Source organism: Sorex fumeus, unplaced genomic scaffold (genome assembly GCF_029834395.1).
Source record: "Sorex fumeus unplaced genomic scaffold, SorFum_2.1 ptg000054l, whole genome shotgun sequence".
Classification (NCBI taxonomy): domain Eukaryota; kingdom Metazoa; phylum Chordata; class Mammalia; order Eulipotyphla; family Soricidae; genus Sorex; species Sorex fumeus.
In genome coordinates this window covers 7,303,131-7,324,124 of record NW_026606111.1, presented here as the reverse complement: position 1 = coordinate 7,324,124, position 20,994 = coordinate 7,303,131, and the positions used below count along the sequence as shown (strand labels likewise).

At 42.8% G+C, this 20,994-nt stretch overlaps 1 protein-coding gene and 1 pseudogene across 3 annotated transcripts in view; both read left to right on the top strand.

The window, feature by feature from the left end:
- Window positions 1-20,994, top strand: part of BACH2 (BTB domain and CNC homolog 2) — a 398,692-nt gene that overhangs the window by 297,839 nt on the left and 79,859 nt on the right. For all 3 annotated transcript variants that reach the window (XM_056125204.1, XM_056125203.1, XM_056125202.1), the window contains one exon: window positions 10,284-10,538. In XM_056125204.1, the coding sequence (XP_055981179.1) occupies window positions 10,296-10,538 (243 nt within the window). In that variant the 5' untranslated portion in view covers window positions 10,284-10,295. The remainder of the gene's footprint in view (window positions 1-10,283; window positions 10,539-20,994) is intronic.
- Window positions 2,269-2,407, top strand: LOC130033894 (uncharacterized; annotated as a pseudogene).

Here is a 20,994-nt window from a genome sequence, read left to right as displayed (position 1 = left end):
TGGGAGTTTTTTAAGAGGATGCGCATACTATGATAAAATAATAGTAATTAACTTTTACTGCTGAACCATATGATAAGATGATTGGGGTATGTATGTTTGTACATGTGCAGCTGGGGTTTTTGGCCTACAGAAAGAAGAAAGAGATCCAGCCAAAACCTAAATCTGAACCTTTGGAAAGCTTCCTTATACTCTCATTTCAGCTAATGTCTACACACTTTAACACATTGTCTAATGCTTAGTGTGAAGACTGGCTGTCAGCCTCCTCCTGCATGCTATTCTGGGCTTGGTAACTCACTACAAAGTGTTTCATTCTTAGATCTCATGGGTTCTGCTAGAGATTTCAGGATCTGTTGCATTGAGAGTCTGTTTTTTGACGAATATTAGTTAACCAAATTTTTAAAAGAAAACAGTGGATCATAAAGCATGGTTGGAGACACAGGATTTGTGTTGGGTTTTGTCAATCAAAAACAAGCACAAAAGAAGGAGATCCAAGAAGAGCATTTGCAATAACTTGAGGTAGTACCTGAGGAAAGGGCTGATTTCGAAAAGAAGAAATGTTATGTTCCACTAAGCTTGAAGAGGGTTTGACAGAGAAGAACATGGTCAGATACGATAGAAATGCAAAGATCAAGAAGATAATTAGTACTGATAAGTCATGAAGAAAAAAATATTTGGGAACAATGTAATAAAATCCAGAAAATCTTCCTTCAGGTTACTATTTAACAACAGAGAATTTGATAGAGCTAGAACACATTGAATGTCTTCCAGAATTCTCTGGATGATTCAGTTAAAAAAAAAAAAACAGCAGAGACTCCAGGTTGAATCAGTTCACTCTTAAAACCTGCATCATTGATTCAAGGTTATTGTTATGCCTCCTCCCCAACCAACATGCTCTATTAGAGGATATGGAATTTTTTCTTGGTTTTGACTTGGTTCTTGGGCTACACCGAGCTGTGCTTAGGGATTACTTCTGGCTCTGCTCAGAAATCATTTCTGGCAGTGCTTAGGGACCATAGTGATGCCTCATGCAAGGCAAGGCCCCTATCCACCATCCTATCTCTCCTGGAGTCTTTTTTTAAACCTCACCTCCAAGTATCTTTGATCCAAAAAGGGACCATCTTGACTTTGAGCTGGGAGCTGAGACCCTCTCCACTGCTTTGGCTTGCCCACTGTTGGTGGCTGCTCCTGCCTAGTGGGTCTGATATCTGTTCAGTGCTGGCTTAGTACCCACTTGGGATCACAGGCTCAGCCTCTGTGGAGCTTCACATAGTGGCACATTAGTTTATACTCCCATGCTCAGTCATGGTTCTGGGAACAGATATCGGGATTAAGACATCCAGGACTAAAGGTGCTGACAGCATCAGTTCCACCTAGTTGTGCCTCAGTGCTCACGTAGGTCTGGTTTCCCCATTTCCTACAGGTAATTTCACTTCAAGGGGACTTGTCCCCCTCCATTTTCTGAAAGACACGATATGAACTATCCAGACAGACAGATCTTAATTTGGACAGATCTGGGACCAGGGGCCAGGTCCTAGTTCCTACTCACACAGATTTGGTTTCTTACATTTGTTGTTAGAGTCATTCCTGTTACAGGGGTAGTTTTGCCAAGCAGAGCAATATCAGCAATCACAAAGAGTTCATTAAAAGGTGTTTCTAGTGGCAAGGAAAGTGGTGACTCTCAATTAAAATGACAGTATCCTAGTAGAAGACAATACCTATGACCAGGAAAAACAGGGACTAGGAGGACTGGTCAGTGGTTGGAACTAACTACAAGCATGTGTAGGGTTGAGGGTAGGTAAGATAGAGAAGAGACCACTATGACAACAATAGCTGAGAATGATGACGCTGGATAAAATCTGAGGGTTAAAAGTAGGTAAAAGGATATTCTTCTTGATAACCTTTCAGTATCAGCATTGCAAATTGCAATGCCCCCTGAGGGAGTCGGAGTCGGGGGTGATAGGAGGGAACCTGGGGACACTGGTGCTGGGAAATGTACATTGGTGGAGGGACGGGTGTTGGTACACTGTATGACTGAAATCCAATTATGTACAGCTTTGTAAGGGTCTAGCTCCCAGTGATTAAATTAAAAAGTTTTTAAAACAATAAAAATTAAATGACAGTATCCATCTTCTGATCAATGAGGCGTGTTTCTTTTAGAAGAAAATAAACCTCAGGAAATTACAGAATTTTAAGAAATTGATGATTTTTCAGTCCAGGCTTTTCATTTTGCAAACATGAAACCAGGTCCAGAAGAAGTGCGGTGATTTAAACCCCTAGTAGTGGCAAAGAAACACTTCATTGGTGGTATTGCTCTTACATTAGTTGGGAGAAAAGCAGATGGTACTTTGTTGATCCTATCTTGATGTCTGAGTTGGTGACCAAAGCTGCTTCATGCTTGGGCACATAAAAAGAAAAGAAAAAGGTCATCTACCCAACTCCAAAAACTCAGTCAGAGGTAAACTAGAAGTCCTGGATTACTGGTCCAGTCCATTTTCCATTGACTTAACTTTTACTTCTCTTTTGATTTTGTTTCACGTGTTTCTGTAAAATCTATGACTCTGAATTCTCCACATAAGCCTCTCAATTCTTGGTAGAAGTCCATTAATACAATTTACACACAAATGCATTTTAAAAATGAGGTGTCTCTTATAAATCTCCTGCTTCTTAAAATTAAGTGCACTGTCTACATGTAGAACGGTAATTATTTCACCCAGTTTTGAGTGCTGTCTGCTACATAGGATGCTGTTGTGGCTTAAAAGGAAAAAACCCTCAGTCTCACCAGGCTAATAGAGAAAACAATGTAATATGAACAATGTATAATTTTAGAACTAAAAATGGAGAAAATACATTAAACTTTGGACACTGCCCGGGAGATGAGGAAATCCTAAAAACATTTCAAGGAAAAGAAGGTAGCATAAAAAATAGTTGTCTTTTTACTAGGTAATGATTTAGCAGCAATTAACTAGTAACAGACAGTTCAATCTTATCCCATGACTTACGTTCATCATAGCTGAGTTGTGTCATTTAGAATGCTTTTTTTGTTGCATGAAAAATGATTCCAGACAATAAAACTTGCATATGCTCACTCTTTTACTACACTACCAAAGAACCAAAAATTCTTTGTAGGAACATTTTTTTCTTAATTAGGTATCATAGCCTACTATTTATAGTACAGAAAATGTTTTGAATATGATTAGCTACTATTTGTATAGTACTGGATATAACTATAATAGAAATAATAAATCCAGGACCTTGCATGCAGACCATGTGGAACAACAGGTACAAGATTTTTCCTCCCACCAAAAACCACTATAAAAATGTACCAGGTTTGGTCCCTGACAATTCTTAGTTCTCTGAGCACCACCAATAATGATCCCTGAGCATTTTTCTAGGAATAGCCTCTGAGCACCAGGAGTAGTTCTCAAGAATGAATAAATGAAGTACTGACTGTCAAGATATCAAATGTTAGGCAACAAAGGGCACTGATCTCCAAGAAAAGGAAAATAAATGAGCCCAGTTTGATATTTTGAATTTTAAGGCAGTGACACAGAACCAAAGACCCTGACTAACTCCTCAGTTGAAGAGATGACCTCATAGTCTGGAGATACTAAGAACTAGTGTAAGAATGCAAGGAGCTGAGTTGCATTGTTGTGAACTCCTCTGATCAGCAGAAGTACAGTGAATATTCTGCATCATATTCATTAACACCCATGTATAAGGAAACAGTGAGGGGTATTGAGTAAAGAAAGGGTCAAGGGTGAATGATATTCAGAAGAGTCTTGATTGAGTAGTGGAGAACAACATGCCCTAGACTAAATTCCACTGTTCCCTCCTAACAACTATCAAAAAAAAACCCTGAGAAGCAAACTGTTTTCTATATCTCAACTATGTCTTAGAATAAAGCTTAAGAATATTCACAGGAATACAGAAATATCAGGTGTTCAACAAGATAAAATTCACAGTGTCTAATATCCAGTGAAAAGTTTCCAGGCATGCACAAAAGCAGAAAAGTGACTCATAGTGAACACAAATACAAATCAATTGAAACAGAACTGAAACAGGTGTTAGAATTAACAGGCAAGAGCATTGAAAATTAAATTATTACTGTAGTCTAAATGTTCATGAAGTCAGAGGGATCATTTACTATCATCAGTAGAGATATGGAAGATTTAAAAAGACTCAAATTGAACTTTCAGAGTTAAGCATCGCCATGTCTGAGATGAATATTATGCTAATGGAAAACAGTGACAGATTAGATATTGCAGAAGAAAAGATTAGTGAATTTGAAATCTTACCAATGAAAACTACAAAATGAAATGCGGAGTGAAATAAAGACCACACATACAAAAAATGAGCAGAGCATCTGTGAGTTGTGGGATAATTCATTTCAGGTTGTCTAGCCCCCAGCCCTGCCCCCACCCCTCAAAGAGGAGAAGAGATAAAATGTTTGACAAAGACATTATAAGAAATAGTGATAGAAATATTTCCAAATTTTATGAAACTATAAATGACCCATCCAAGAAGCTCAAAAGCCACAGCCAAGAAGATAAATACATCAGGACACATTATAATAAAAGTGTTCAAAGGAAGCATCAAAGGGAACATCAGAGCAATAATAGAAGGAGCAGGTCACTTGCCTTGCATGCCATTGACCTGGTTCTATCCCCAGCATCCCAAGCTCACCGACTTGAAAGCTTACTCCCCAATGTGATGATCTTAGAAGGTGTTTAGATTTAGTGAAGTGTTTAGATTTAGATTTAGTTTAGATTTAGTGAGGATCATTAGGATGACGACCCTGTGTTAGGATTAGTGTTGTAGACAAGGAGAAAGAGAGAACAGGACGTGGGGAGAAGTGACTGTTTGCATGTCATCAAGAAAACTCTCGCCAAAAATATGCAAATAAGTTGACACCTTGTTGTTGTACTTCCGAGCCTCCAGAACTGTGAGAAACAGATTCCTAGTGCTCGAGTCTCTCAGTCTGTGTGTTTTGAAAACTCACCACACTCCAGCATAACCTCAGTGGAAGTGATATTAAAGAAGTTCTTTGGATAGGAGGAAATTGTATGTATATTAATTTTAGTCTTAGTATATAAAATATTCAAAATATTATTGGTTAAACAAACATGATCATGGGATGTATTGTCATGTCTGTAGAAGTAGAATACATGACAATAGCACAATACCAGAATGGAGGAAAAGAGAACATATGTTGTAAGGTACCACGTGCTAACAGATTGCGCCACAGCAGTAGGGCGTTTGCCTTGCACGCAGCCAACATGGCCGACCCGAGTTCGATTCCTCCACCCCTCTCGGAGAGCCCAACAAGCTACCGAGAGTATCTCGCCCGCACGGCAGAGCCTGGCAAGCTCCCCGTGACGTATTCGATATGCCAGACACAGTAACAACAAAGTCTCCAATGGAGACGTTACTGGGCCCGCTTGAGCAAAATGTTGTAAGGTCCGCATGAATTGGTACATTATCACTTGAGAGTAAGTTGTGATAACTTAAAGAAGAATATTAGGACTCCTAAGACAAATAATAAAATAACATACCAATAAGTAAGAGGGAATTAAGCTATAAATAATAGCTAAAGCAAAAGAAGTCAAAAATCAAGCAAAGAACAGAAATTTTAAATGAATCAAATCGAAATCCAGTCACAGAATGGCAGAATACAACAATGTCCATGAATCACTGTCACTGTCACTGTCACTGTCCTCCCGTTGATCATCGATTTGCTCGAGCGGGCCCAGTGACGTCTCCATTGTAGACTTTGTTGTTACTGTGTTTGGCATATCGAATACACCACGGGTAACTTTCCAGGCTCTGCCGTGCGGGCGAGATACTCTCGGTAGCTTGCCGGGCTCTCTGAGAGGGGCGGAGGAATCGAACTCGGGTCGGCCATGTTGGGTGCGTGCAAGGCAGACGCCCTACCGCTGTGCTATCAGGCCGGAGTACATGAATCACACATACAAAATAAAACTATACTTAGTAAAGGATGCTACGCATAAAAGATGCAAGGTGTATGATTCCATTATACAAGGGTAAAAGTGCAACTAATTTTCAACTTCTTGTGGTTTCAGAAGCTGAGGCACAGAGGCTCAAGGAGCATAGGGTCCTTTTGGTGGTGATGGGTGTTCACTGATTTTCATATCATTGCATATACTATGAAGTGTATTGAATATAAACTTTTTGAAAGAATAATGCTAAAAAGAAAATAAGATTCACTATTAGAATTCATATTACTAGTAAACATTACTGTATTTAAATTATGATACTGGATTTTTGGTGGATTTTATTTGGGGGCCACACTTGGCTGTGCTCAAGACTAACTCCTGGTGGTGTTCATGGATCACTCCTGGTACCATATGCAGTGCCAAGATTAAACCAGGGTCAATTTTATGCTAGGCAAGTGCTGTAAATCTCTGTACTATCTCTCTGAGCCCACTGGGTGTTTTTAAATGTCAATATAGGGGCAAGAAATGCAGCTCAGTTGTACAGCATAGACTTCGTATGTATGCATCTCAGGATTTAATCCCTGGCATCAAAAGTCAATGTGCTTCTTTTTCAAAAAAGGAAAGAACTCTTTTGTTAAAGTAATATACACTGGGGAATCCATCTTTTCTGTGACTTCTAATGTGACATACTATATTTCCTTAAAGAGAAAATACATCAAGTCTACTGAGATAATGACAACAAAATGTACTCAAGAGTTTTTTATTAGTAATAATAGCATTATATTGGTTTTGCTTTGTCTTAAAGTGGCAGAGAGCAATTGCAATATCTACTCAGTATGCATGTTGTTTAGTTCAGTTGTTAAATTATACATTGTGATTGGATGCTTTCTCTGCTTGGTCAAATTTCTGTCTAGGACCTTACATGTACTTCATCAAGAGAGCATTGCAAATACTTCAAAATAACTTATTTTCTCTTAACACAAATCTCAGTTAATAGTTTAATTGGGACCATAAATATATGCAAGTTTCTTTTCAGTCAGCTAACAAAATCAAACTACCAAGTTTTGAAGTGTATATGTGTATATATTAGCATTTAATATTAAAACTATTGGACCAGAGAGATAATACAGATTAGATGCTTGCCTTGCACAAGGCCAATTCAGATTCAATCTCCAGTACCCCATGTGGTCCCCTGACCCTGCTGGGAGTGATCCTTAAGCACAGAACCAGGAGTAAGCCCTGAATATCTTCTGGTATGCCCCCAAAAAAATTCATAAAAATTTTGGGATGTCAGGGATCAAAATCAGGGCTATAAGTGCCCTGATGCTGAGCCATTCTACCACTGAGCTTTCTTACTGAACAGTCAAGCTGTAGTACTTTTTAAGAGCCTAAGGGTTTTTTTTTTCCTCTTTCATATTCCCTAGCAACAGTCTGTAACCACTGAATTCCCACATTTGTGTGTAAATTCTATGAAAGCAGAAGTTCCTACCATTTAGCCTAATGCTCGCTATAGAGAAACAGCAGTGAATATTTGCCCAGTGAAAAAATAAAGAATATTTGTGGGGCCAGAGCAGTAGTACAAAGTGTAAGGCACTTTCCTTGCACACACAGCTGACCCAGGTTTGATCCCCTCCATCCCATATGGTCCCCCGAGTACCATTAGGAATGGTTCTTGATTTCAGAGCCAGGAGTATCCCCTGAGCATTGCTGGGTGTGACTTTTTTTTTTTTTTTGCTTTTTGGGTCACACCCGGCGATGCTCAGGGGTTACTCCTGGCTCATGCACTCAGGAATTGCTCCTGGCGGTGCTCGGGGAACCATATGGGATGCTGGGAATCGAACCTGTGTCAGCCATGTTGGCTGCGTGCAAGGCAAACGCACTACCCACTGTGCTATCGCTCCAGTCCCTGGGTGTGACTTTCAAAAAAGAGAAAAGAAAAGAAAAGAAAAAAGAAAAGAAAAGAAGAATGCTTGTGTTTGTGTTTGGGGGCTGGAGAAAGAGTCCAGGGGGTTAGGTACTGGCCTTGCCCATTGCCAACCTCAGTTGTATCCCCAGCACCACATATACTATATATGTGTCCAGTGACAGGGGTGCCTACCTGCAAAAAAAAAAAAAAGCATATAAGTGTTTTAAATGTCCCATTGTATGACTGAAATGCAAGAAAGAAAGTTTATAAGTCTGTAACTGTACCCCAAGGTGATTTACTAATAAAAAAAACCAAACAAACACTGGCCTCCGTTGTTCATCGATTTTGCTCAAGTGGGCCCAGGAACGTCTCCATTTTGAGACTTGTTGTTACTGTGTTTGGCATATTGAATATGTCACAGGTAGCTTGCGAAGCTTTGCCATGAGGGTGAGATACTCTTAGTAGCTTGCTGTGCTTTCTGAGAGGGGCGGAGGAATCAAACCCAGATCGGCTGGGCTGGCTGCGCACAAGGCAAATGCCCTACCGCTGTGCTGTCACTAAGTCAATGATGGTTGGAGGGATCACTCAGGAGGGAGAGGTGTGCTGAAGGTAAATAAAGTACCAAACATGATGGCCTCTCAGTGTCTGTATTGCAAACCATGATGCCCAAAAGTAGAGAGAATAAGAAGAAAACTGTCTGCCATAGAGGCAGGAGGTGGGGTATGGTGGGAATGGTGGAAGGGATACTGGGGACATTGGTGGTGGGAAATGTACGCTGGTGGAGAGATGGGTATTCGATCATTGTATGACTGAAACTCAATCATGAAAGCTTTGTAACTATATCTCATGGCCATTCACTTAAATAAAAAGAAAAAGAAAATGAATAACTGGAATAGGAGAGACAGTTTTCCTCGGGGAATTTGAACTAGACTGGTAAGTTCTTTCAGTTCTTACTGAAAGGATATATATTTTATACTCTGAAGTTTACCCAAATGTACTTTACTTGCATTGATTGATAAATATTTATATTATGGAAAAATTTAGATTAATGGAAAATTAACATAAGAAACAAATTATATCACTAGAATATCTTTAATAAGGTAAAGGTAAAGGCCCTCCCGTTGATCATCGATTTGCTCGAGCGGGCCCAGTAACGTCTCCATTGGAGACTTTGTTGTTACTGTGTTTGGCATATCGAATACTCTCGGTAGCTTGCCGGGCTCCCCGAGAGGGGCAGAGGAATCGAACTCGGGTCGGCCATGTTGGCCGCTTGTAAGGCAAACACCCTACCGCTGTGCTAATTGTTAATAAAATTCTCTCATGCCAAAAATTTAAAAATAAAATAAATAAAATTTGAAAGATAAAAATGAATTTTTTAAAAAGATCTGGCTCCATAACTGGGAGTACTGTAAAAGGACACAATATAAGGAGTAAGGATGGCCGTCAATGATATGACTTTCCAGGCACATGTTCTGGGAGCTGGGGACATAGACCCAAAGGCTGGAGCACATGCTCACGACCTAAATGTCAGTCTCTGGCACGGTGTGGCCTCCTGAGCCCTGCTTGGTGTAAGCTCCGCCGAGGGGCCCCTCAAAAAAAAAAAAAAAAAACAAGAAGAACACAAATGAGTGTGTGTTCTGTTAGGACAGATGAAGTCATGAAACTTGCTTAAAAGCGGATGGACATGGAGAGTATCGTGCTAAGTGAAATGAGTCAGAATAAGAGGGACAAACATAGAAGGACTGCACTCGTTTGTGGAATATACAGTAACATAATAGAAGACGGACACCCAAGGTCAGTAGACACAAAGGCCAGGAGTTGGAAGCCTGTCTCATGATCTGGGGGAGAAGGCAGCTGGGATAGAGAAGAAATCACAAAGTCAATGCTGGTTGGAGGAATCGTTCGGGATGGGTGGTGTGTGCTGAAAGTAGATGAAGAACCAAGCATGATGACCTCTCAGTATCTGTGTTGCAGACCATAATTCCCAAAAGTAGAGAGAGAGTGTGGGGGAAACTGTCAGCCATGGAGGCAGGGGGAGTGTTGGAAAGGGGGGTTATACTGGGGACATTGGTAGTGGAGAATGTGCACTGGTGGAGGGATAGGTGTCTAATCATTGTATGATTGAAACTCAAACATGAAAGCTTGTAACTGCATCGCATGGTGATTCAATAATAAAAGCACTGTCCTCCTGTTGTTCATTGATTTGCTCGACTGGGCCCAGTAACGTCTCCATTTTGAGACTTCTTGTTACTGTGTTTGACATATTGAATACGTCACGGGTAGCTTTTTTAAAAAAAAAATAATAATAAGTCTGTATTTTTGGTGGAACATGCACACGCTGCTGAGCAGCTCCTGGCGGGAGGCGCAGGAAGCGGGCGTGTTCTCTCACACCTTCTCTCTGACCCGGCCTGTCTCTCTTGCAGGGTGTCAACGGCATGTCTGTGGATGAGAAGCCTGACTCCCCCATGTATGTGTATGAGTCCACAGTCCACTGTACCAACATCCTCCTGGGCCTCAATGACCAGCGGAAAAAGGATATTCTCTGTGACGTGACTCTCATCGTGGAGAGGAAGGAGTTCCGGGCCCACCGGGCTGTGCTGGCCGCATGCAGTGAATATTTCTGGCAGGCGCTCGTCGGACAGACGAAAAATGACTTGGTGGTCAGCTTGCCTGAGGAGGTACAGTAGTCGGGTCTGTTTATGTGGTTGTTGCTTGGGGCTTATTGACTTGGGCACAGTGGGCTGAGTCAGAGCTGGAAGGTAGACCCTGTGCCACATCCCCATTCGGGGGCTGAAGTCCATGTCACCCACACATGAGGTCTGCGGCAGAGCCAGTTTCGATTTGAGGCACTTCGAGTCTCCGAGGCATGACTCTGAAGCATGACGTCTGTCTTTCGGGGAAACAAACCTCACCTGCGGCTCTCGGGCACTCGAAGTTTCTCGTCCACCTGCTCCACAGGCTCTGAGTGATTCACACGGAGTCTGGTGGTGGTGATGGTGTCCTCGAAGTGGGATCTGAATCACTCGGGATGGGTGGCAACACTTTTTCCCCCCTCCAGGTGAAGAATCACTCGAGTTCCCCCTGAGAGAAAGAGCATGAAAGTCCTCACAGCAACCTCCTCACTAGGGGGTCGGGGGGCAGTTAAAACCAAGCAGTGATTTCCAGAGTTCACATAGCAAGATTCTCTGAAGCATGAACTTGCTTTTCTCACCGTTGCTGAAATACCCTACTCAAGGTTTCTCGATGACTCCAGGGAGTCCAGTCATTCGAGTACTGCGAGGACACGAGTAGCTGGACCTGTTCTGTCCAGAAATGACACCCAAGTGGAAGGTTTGAGCTGCAGGAGCTCAAAAGGAAGGAGTTGGTGGCAACAGGCCCTTCTGCTGATCCTCCCTGTGCTCTGTGACTCTTCATTTTCTCTCCACCTGAATTTTCTAGGGACTGAAGGAAACACTGAATAGCTTTGATGCTGGGTGTCTTTGGTGAGGTGGGGTGGAGAGAGGTCGTAGCCTCAAGAAGGCAATCTGCTTTCTCTCTGTCCACCTCTGCCACCCTTGGAGTGTCTGGGGAATCCTACACCGATAGGAGTCTGCTGTGAGCCTTGCTTTTTGCAGCAAAGTCAAGTCAGTGCTAGACCTTACCCAGGCCTTCACCAAAAAAGGAAATTAGCAGTGTAGTAAAAAAAAAAAAACAGTTTTATTTGGAAGTTCTGAGGAAAGGGAAAGAGAGAAAGAGAGAGAGTAAGGTGCTCAAGAGCATATACATAACACAGAATTCATTTTGTGTTATGTAATGTGCTCGAGAGCACATACATAACACAGAAGTACATACCTTAGGAGGGGAGATGCAAGTGACATGTGCTCTGGTACCATGTACCCAAGCCACACCTGTGTTTGCTTCTTTGTTCCAAATTTGCTTTTGTAGCTGCCCCATGCGGGGCTTTCTACCTGAGTAAGAGCTCATTGCTAGGGTGGTTGCCAAAGGGAAAAATTTGGAGCCGTTAACGGTCTTCTTTGACATTCCTGCCCTGGCCTTTGTTCCTTCTGGAGCATTTCTCAGAGTGGGGTCAGGCCTTCTCTGGGTCTGTTCTGGGCCTTTACCTGGTTATCACTTCAAGGTGACCCTGGTAGCCTTAGGACTCATTGGTTTTATTACTTCCCCAAAAGTCATTGCCATGGGGATGGGAAGGGGGTCCCCTGTTGCTGTTTGCCAGCCTGCCTGCTTCAGCTCTGACTTATATTCAAGGCTCTAATATTTCCTTAGGCAACAGCAGAGAGCAGCACTGGGGGTCCCACCAACAGCTGTGCAGGGACACAGGGAACAAGTCACAGCCATCGTGCATGTGGCTGGCAATGGAGTTGTACAGTGAAGGGCTGCACAGAGCAACCCTGGTGACACCCCTGCTCTCAGGTGCTAATGGGTTCAAGTATCATTCAGCACTGGGTCACAAACCCAGAGGCTTACGGGTTGTGGGGGGGGGGGGGGGGGAGTCCCAGGGGGGAGAGAAGCCTGACAAGAAGCAGAAATGACCAAAGCAAGGTGTAGAGGACAGCAGGGTTGGAGGAGGGGGGACCCGATCACCTGCTCCCAGGAAGGCATCCAAAGGCAATAGGAAAACAATGAGCAGGTAGACTAGACAGAAGGGGCGGAGCCTGAGGGTCCCCAGCCTCCCCTTCTTATCTGTGGGAAGGCTGAAAAATCACAGAACAGTGGGTATAGTGCTTGTCTTGCACCAGGCCAACCTGGGTTCAATCCCTGATACCCCATGTGGCCCCTGAGCCCCAAATGGAATGATGCCTGAGTGAAGAAGCAGGAGTAATCCCTGAGAACTGCCAGGTGTGACCCAAAAAAACAATTTTTTTAAGTGCTGAAATCCCCAAGTCCTTGAATTATTTACCCTAATACCAGGGCAGTAATTTAAAGAAAACTCAGATATATATGTATATATATATATATATATAGAGAGAGAGAGAGAGAGAGACTCAAAGATAGATACATATATGTGTATATATGCATATGTGTACATATGATACATGTACATGTATGTGTATGTGTGTGTGTTTGTGTATGTGTATCTGACTTATCCCAAAAGTTGCATTTTAAATCAAATCTCTTAATATCACTTCCTTGGCCCTAGGCTATTTTTCACTTTTTTCATTTGGGAGTTATGTAGGCCACACGTGGTATGGCGGTGCTCAAGGCACCACCAGGTGCTAAGGTTTTACAGTGCTTATGCTCCAACCATCAGCACTCCCTCCTCACTTACACTGCATCTTTAAAGGAAGAGACACACTCTCCAGACATCACACAGCCGTTTATTTGACCTGTGTCATTGTTTGTGCTCCATTTCAGTGAGAATCTGATTTTCATCTAGCCCTAAAAAATGATTGTTGAACCTCTATCATCAGCATTCCCAACCCCTTGAAACACTGGGAACCAGTTCCTTCCGATGGAACTACCCGGTTTTTTTCCCCCCTCTGTGCACTAGGAAGCCATTTGCCAGTCACCTCGATCTCCATTTCTTGCCAGTGGCACTTGTGAGGCGGTCTCAGTGCCCTTCCCCTTTGTAACCGGAGGTGCTGGCTGGGTCTGTCATTGTTTCTGAGCCTCCCTCTCTCAGCTCTGCACAGAGCCGCCTGCAGCCTTCGGTGCCGGCCATTGTCTTCTCGGTGGGCTGTGTGCACACTGAAACTTCCTTACTGGCTCCGCGGTCATTGTCCCCCTGAGCTTGGTGAATTACTTCATAGAATTTGAATTAAGTGGCAAATAAACAAACAGCCCAACCATTGCCATGGAAAAGTAGCTGTCTGGAACTAATTGGCATTTAGTTCAGAAGATGTGAAGGAAAAAAAAAAGGCACTTGATTCCTTCCTTGGAAATCTTTAATCCTCATTATAATCCTACCACCAAATTCAGATCAACTTTCTTTCTGGCCCTTCTCAGCCTTGTTCCTTTTTGACCACCTCCATACTCCCTGGCCAGCCACCTGACGGCTGCTGGACTTGTCAGGAAGGGCACTTGGTTGAGTCTCAAAACTCTTTCTTCAAGCTACAAGCCACCGCCCTCTCCCCTTCCCTAGTTGATCCATTTAACCAGACTCAGCTCTGCCCTCCAGCTGGTATCCAGTTGTGCAGTTCTACCCAAAATCCTGGCTCCTGGTGCTCAAGGAGCAAATCAGAGCTTCATGCAGTACTCAGTGTAGCCTCTGGTCTGAAAGAGCAAGAGAGATAGAGTCGAAGCCACCTTCTAAAAGCCAAGAAGTTACTGAATTATCTTGCTTTATTTTCCCCTCCCACCAAAAGTGGACTAGCCATCCCTAGGATTTATATTGGCTCCCCATTGAAAAGCACCCAGTATATGTGTGTCCGTAAATAGTAGAAAATAAGGCAGTAGATCTTAGTACTTCAGTTAAATGATGGCACCCTTTTTAATTATAATCACTTTTGTACTAAATGATGAGCAATGAAACAGTACTGCAAGGACATTCTCTCGCTACGTGCTAGGATTCACGCTGTCTGAACAGACACCCCCTGAAATACGACCTTAGATGCTGTTGAGAACAGACCATGGCAGAAATGGCACCACAGTCAGGAAATGCAGCCTTAACAGCACATGGGGGTACAGAAAGTAAACGGGGTATGCTTTTTCCCAAGAGACTCGCAGCCAAATGGGCTTGCCCATCAACCACTTTTTTTTTAATTGAATCACCGTGAAGTACGGTGACAAAGCTGTTCATGATTAGGTTTCAATCATACAATGATCCAATACCCATCCCTCCACCAGTGCACATTTCCCACCACCAATGTCCCCAGTTTCCCTCCCACAACCCACCCCCACCTCCACCCCCAGCCTGCCTCTGTGGCAAGCATTTTTTCCCTTTTTCTCTCTCCTTCCGGGCATTATGGTTTGCAGTATAGATACGGAGAGGTTATCTATCATGTTTGTTACTTTACCTACTTTCAGCACGCAGTTCTTGTCCAGAGTGATCATTTCCAACTATCATTGTCATGGTGGTTCCTTCTCTACCCCAACTGCCTTCTTGGGGAACAAACTTTTTGCTCTCTCAGAATGTTAGAAGACCAGCTGATGAGAAGTTATGACCAATGGCTGTTACTCAAAAACCCAAAGATAATAAGAGTTAGTGAGGATGTTGGGGAACAGAGCCCTGGTATGCTGGGAATGGAAATTAGTGGGACTAGAAATCATTGCAGATGTTGTGGAAAACAATATGGAAACTCCTCAAAAGATTAAAACTATAACTGTCATCTATAATGGGAGTTCAGCGATTTCACTTTAAGGAAATAAAATCACTGTCTGGAGGAAATAACTGCATTTCTCTGTTTACTGTTGCATTATTCACAGAACCCAAGTCATGGAAATAACTGAAGCATCTAGTGGCAGATGTCTGCAAAGAGAAAATGTGGAATATATACACTTTAGGATATATGTATGTAATATATACTGTGAAATATTTCTTGTCTTAAGAAAGAAGAAAATTCTGCTATTTGCAGCACCATGGATAAGCCTCAGGAACTTTGTTCAAAATAAAATGAGCCAGGAGTCCCCCACCCCAAGTATCCTTTATGGATCCCTGAGCACAGAATGAGGAATAAGCTCTGAGCACTACCAGATGTGGCCCCAAAAACATAAAAAAATTGGTAGTAATAAATGAGACAGACATATATTGCATGACACCACTTAAAAGTGGCATCTGAAAAAAGTCAGACTCATAGTAATAGCAAATAGAAGAGTAATACCAGAGACGGAGGGGTAAGAAAGCGAAGGAGATACTGATCAAAGGGCACAAACTTTCAGTTGTAAAATGAACACGTTCTGGAAACCTCAGTACAGCATGGTTGACATGGTAGTTAATAATAATGTTATCTCTTTTAGTTTTTTGGCCACACGCGGAAGCGGTGCTCAGAGATTACTCCTGCCTCTTCACTGAGGGATCATTCCTGGCAGGCCTGGAGAAACATATGGGATGCCAATATTTCAGACCCAAGTTGGCCGTGTGCCAGGCAGGCACCTACTCACTGTACTATTGCTCTGCCCCCAATAATGTTATCTTTTTCAATCTGTTACATTCCTGAAATGTACAGGAAGCATAGATCTCAGTTGTTCCCACCTCACAACAAAATGCTAAGGAGGAGAGATGAATGATACATTCATTTGTTTAGTGGTGGTAATCATTGTGATATACAATGCGTCAAAACAGCACAGATATTCCTTAAATATGTGAGGTTTTATTTGCGTGAATAACTCAACCAGTAATAAAAATCAGGGAGATAGAAGCCATTGCCAAGACTACTGCTTTCCCTTGGGTTTTTTCCTGCATCTTTTCATCCTCCAGAGAAGGGGAGGGGTTCATGCAGGAAAACTTTAGGATCAGGGTCAGAATTTTTCCTTCAGGTGCATCTTCCTAGATATAAATATGTTTCTGGGCTGGAGCGATAGTACAGCAGGTAGGGCATTTGCCTTGCACACGGCCAACCCAGGTTCGATTCCCAGCATCCCATATGGTGCCCCGAGCACCGCCAGGAGTAATCCCTTAGTGCATGAGCCAGGAATAACCCCCAAGCGTCGCGGGGTGTGACCCAAAAAGCCAAAGAAAAAAAATTTCTGAATTTATATGTTTCAGATTTCTGTTCACTGGTCTCTGTCACTGCTCTTTGCTTTTTCTTTTCTTTCTCTCAACATTTTAGAGCAGATGTCATTTTTTTCAGGGCTAAATGAATAGAAAAATGTACCCAGAAGGCTTCTGGATAAAATGAGGTTGTTATTAAGTCTGTCGGTCTGTCTGTCTGTCTGTCTGTCTCTCTCTCTCTCTCTGTTTTTTTTTTATTTGTTTGACTTTTCTGAATGGAGGCACACCTAGGGGAGTTCAGGCCTTACTCTTTTTTTTTTCTTTTTGAGTCACACCTGGTGATGCTCAGGGGTTACTCCTGGCTTTGCACTCAGGAATTACTCCTGGTGGTGCTTGGGGGACCATATGGGATGCTGGGAATTGAACCCGGGTTGGCCACATGCAAAGCAAATGCCCTTCCCGCTGTACTATTGCTCCACTCCTCAGGCCTTACTCTTACCTCTGCATTCTGGAATATCTCCCAGTGGGGCTCAGGGAATCTTATATGGTACTGGGGTACAGTCAGCTATAAAGTGAGGTTCAGCCCCCTAAGTCTATTTTTTTGTAGGGGAGGAGGATAAGGGCCTCCCCAGCAGTTCTTGAGATTTCCAGAGGTCTTCAGTACAGGCCTACATTTAGACACTCAAGCCTGGTGGCTCAATCCTGCTCAGACCCAGTGCTCAGGGAGCATGTGGTGCTAGGGACTGAACTTAGGACATTGCACATGCAGTCTCCAGCCTGTTGGATTTTCTCCCTGTTCTGTGCTATTAGTTCTTAACTACAGGGTGAAATAAGGCATCAGTACTGCCCGGCATAGAAGTCCACAAGGAAATATGAAATTGTCTTGTCTGAAGGCTTTCGGAAACTATAAATTTCTGTTCATGTCTCTGGGGTGGTGTAGGTTCAGTCTGTTAAAGAAGCAGTAAGACAGGCATGATCCTCCTTGGGTAGACCTGTCAGTGCACAAAACTATATAACATACTTAATATGATAGCACACGATGTTAACAGCATTGTAACCTCCAAGTATAAAGTAGGGAGAAGAGAAGTATGGAGAGGAGCTGGATGAGGCCTTTTGGAAATACTTATTTTTTATTCACTTTGAGGAATACCAAGCAGTGCTTAGGGGTTACTCCTGACTCTGTTCTCAGGGATCACTCCTAGTAGTGCTCAGGGAACTGTATGAGATGCCAGGGATCAAACCTGGGTTGACCATGTGCAAGGCAAGGGCTCTACCTGCTGTACTACCACTCTGGCCCCAGCTCCTTATCCTTATCACCAAGATATCAGCTGCCACTGTCACAGTCCTCCCATTGTTCATGGATTTGCCTGAGCGGGCCCAGTAACGTCTCCATCGTGAGACTTGTTGTTACTGTGTTTGGAATATTGAGTATGTCACGGGTAGCTTGCCAGGCTCTGCCTTGTGGGCGAGATACTCTCGGTAGCTTGCCGGGCTCTCCGAGAGGGGTGGAGGAATCGAACTCAGGTCGGCCATATTGGCTGCGTGCAAAGCAAAAGCCCTACCGCTCACCAAGATATTAAAAAAAAAAAAAATGAAGCACTCACCCAACCCAGGGCACAGAGCCCTGGCCTTTTGGCCTTCTCCACAAAACTCTGATAAAGAATCCTAAGCAAATTTTAAGCACCAGGGAGCACCAGCCATGAGGGACTGGGGAAACCACAATCCATGCCTTGTCACTAACTGCCTGTGAGGTCTTTAGCAAGCCAGTCAGCGTCTTTGGGCATGTTTTCTCACTCGTTTATTCAACAGATTCATTCACCAACACACTTATCCAACAACTATCTACCAGAAGTATGTTCTTGGTGCTGAGTGAACCTCGAGAACAAAACAGAGCTTATATTCCAGTGGGCGAGGTGGAAAGACAGAAACTAAAGAAGTATGATATGTTCCTGTTAGACTGGTTATCTTCCACTGAGGAAAATAACCCAGAGGAGGATTAAGGAATGTCACAGTACAGGTACAAGCAGAGTGGCCAAAAAAGACATACTTGAGGGAATGACTTTTGTGGGACAGTAGGGGGCCCAAGTGGTACTCAAGGGACTTAGGGGCCACTCCTGATGATAATTGGCCAGATGGGCTAGCTGTTCAGTGTTAGGGCACAAATGAGTAGCTGTTCAGGACCTGTAATGCTGGGGACCTCCCATGGCTACCCAACAGTGGTCAGGGGCTTCCAAGGCCACACCAAGAGATGCTCAGGAGATCATATGTACCAGATATTGAACCTGGGCCTTGCATGTATCCTAACCCTTGTACTATCTTCCTAGGAGTGACCCTTTTAAAAAAATTATGATATATATATGTATATATATATATATATATATAGAGAGAGAGAGAGAGAGAGGCAAAATTGTTTTCTCGGTGTGAATATTTATGTTTTAGGGATCCAGTATTCCCAAACAATACTCACCACCAAAGTGTCAGTAACTCTCCACCACATCCCACATGACTCCACCCTTCCACGAGTCTCCCACCCCTTTAGGTGACCTCAGGTCTGCTCAGATTCTACAAGTTCGTTTTTATTGGATATTCTTTATTACCTGGCTTTGTTTCTTTACATACTATGAGTATGAGATGGTATCTGCCTTTCTTCTGATTAATTTCACTCAGCATGACATACTCCCCAGTTCCATCTGTGTTGTTGGAAAAGGCAAGATTTCATCTTCTCTTATAGCCAAGAAATATTCCATGGTGTACATATACCACATCTTTAGCCACTCATCAGTTGCTGAGCATTTGGGTTGTTTCCAGGTCTTAGCTATTGTAAATAGCACTGCAGTGAATGTAGAAGTAGATATTTGAAATAGTGTTTTTGTGTTCATGGAATAGATACCTAAGAATGAAATTGCTGGCTCATCTGATGGTTCTGTTGTCATTTGTTTGTTCTAAAAATCTCCATAATGTTTCTCAGAAAGGCTATATTAATTTATAGTTTCATCAACAGTGAGTAAGGATTCCTTTTCCTCTTTATCTTGAGGGGATGACCTGTGAGTAGGGAGTTTATTTGTTTGCAGGCCATACCTGGCAATACTTTGAGCTACTCCCAACTCATTGCTTAGGGATTGCTCCTGGTGGTGTTCAGGGACCATGTGATACAGGGACTGAATCCAGGCCTCGTGCATGCAAGACACATGCTTTATCCCAGGAGCTCTCTCTCCAGATGTAAGCAGAAACTTAAATGAGGCAAGGAAGCTGGTCATGCTGGCATTTAGGGAAGAGAAATCTAGATAATAGGAGTAACATTTGTTTTAACTATAGTGATACTCTAACATGTGTGAACTCTGAGGTGAATATCTCTTTTTTCCCCATATTCTGATTTTTCATTCTTTCCTGGACACACAGTAAAACTCAGCTTATAGTTCATTGTACTTTGTGACTGAGTCTTGCCAATGAAAGTAGAAGTACCAATGAGAAGAAATAATGTGTCACTTCTGGTCTGAGGTAGTTAAAAAGTCAGTTGAGTTTTTCAGGCTCTTCTTGCTCTTTCCCGACTTGGGTCACTGGTATCACAGAATTTCACAATAGTAGAACCCATATCACTAAATCACTATTGCGTCGTCTGACTCAAATCAGACACTGACATAAGTGAGAGATAGTTTTGTGTTAAGCTATTATGATTTGGTATTTATTCGTTACCACAGCAAAGCCTAGGTCATGCTGACTAATATTTAACCTGACGGGAGGAACATTTCAAAAGAGGGGAAAGCAATGTTATAGGTGACAGAAGGCCAGTTGCCAAAGGAGTGCCCTTGAGTATTAAAGAGAAGATGGGATCTACCGGCTAAATAGGCAGACTCAAGGTAGCATGGTAGTCCCTTACCTGAAAATAAGACGATCTCTGAAATCCTATTCTGTGTTAGAGGTTTCTGGTCTGTGAAAGTGTCTATGTTTCTGCAGGAGGGAGAGAAGAAATTTGTGGATTGAGATGTAGGGAAAGACCATGGAAATGGGAGGCCGATTAGGTCAGACATAAGAGAGCCAGCAGATTTCAAAAGAGAAGTGAGTTCACTCTCATCTACATGTTTGTGAATCCTCCCATTTCACATTTCAGAAATGTTCTGGGAGAGGCTGAAGTGATAGTCTAGCGGGTAGAATTGAGTGTGGCTGACCCAGATTCAATTCCCAGCATTGCATATGTCCCCCCAGCACTGCCAGGAGTAATTCCTGAATTCAGAGGCAGGAGTAACCCCTGAGCACTGTCAAGTGTTGTCCAGAAACAAAGCAAAACAAAACAAAAATGTTCTGGGAGGTTGGCGGAGGTACTCAGTTGGTGCAGGCCTCAAATTTTCAGACCCTGAGTTCAAGCACCATACTCCCTTCAAAAAATAAAAAAAATTTATGAGAAGCTGTGTGTTTTAAAGAGCTCTAAAACCGTGGTCTACTTGGTAGCTTAAAGAAACTTGGCAAATTTTAGAAGATGCAGATCATTGCTTTGTAATCATTTCAAAAGGGTTTAGGAGTTTTAAAAATATACATTTTATATTTAATGA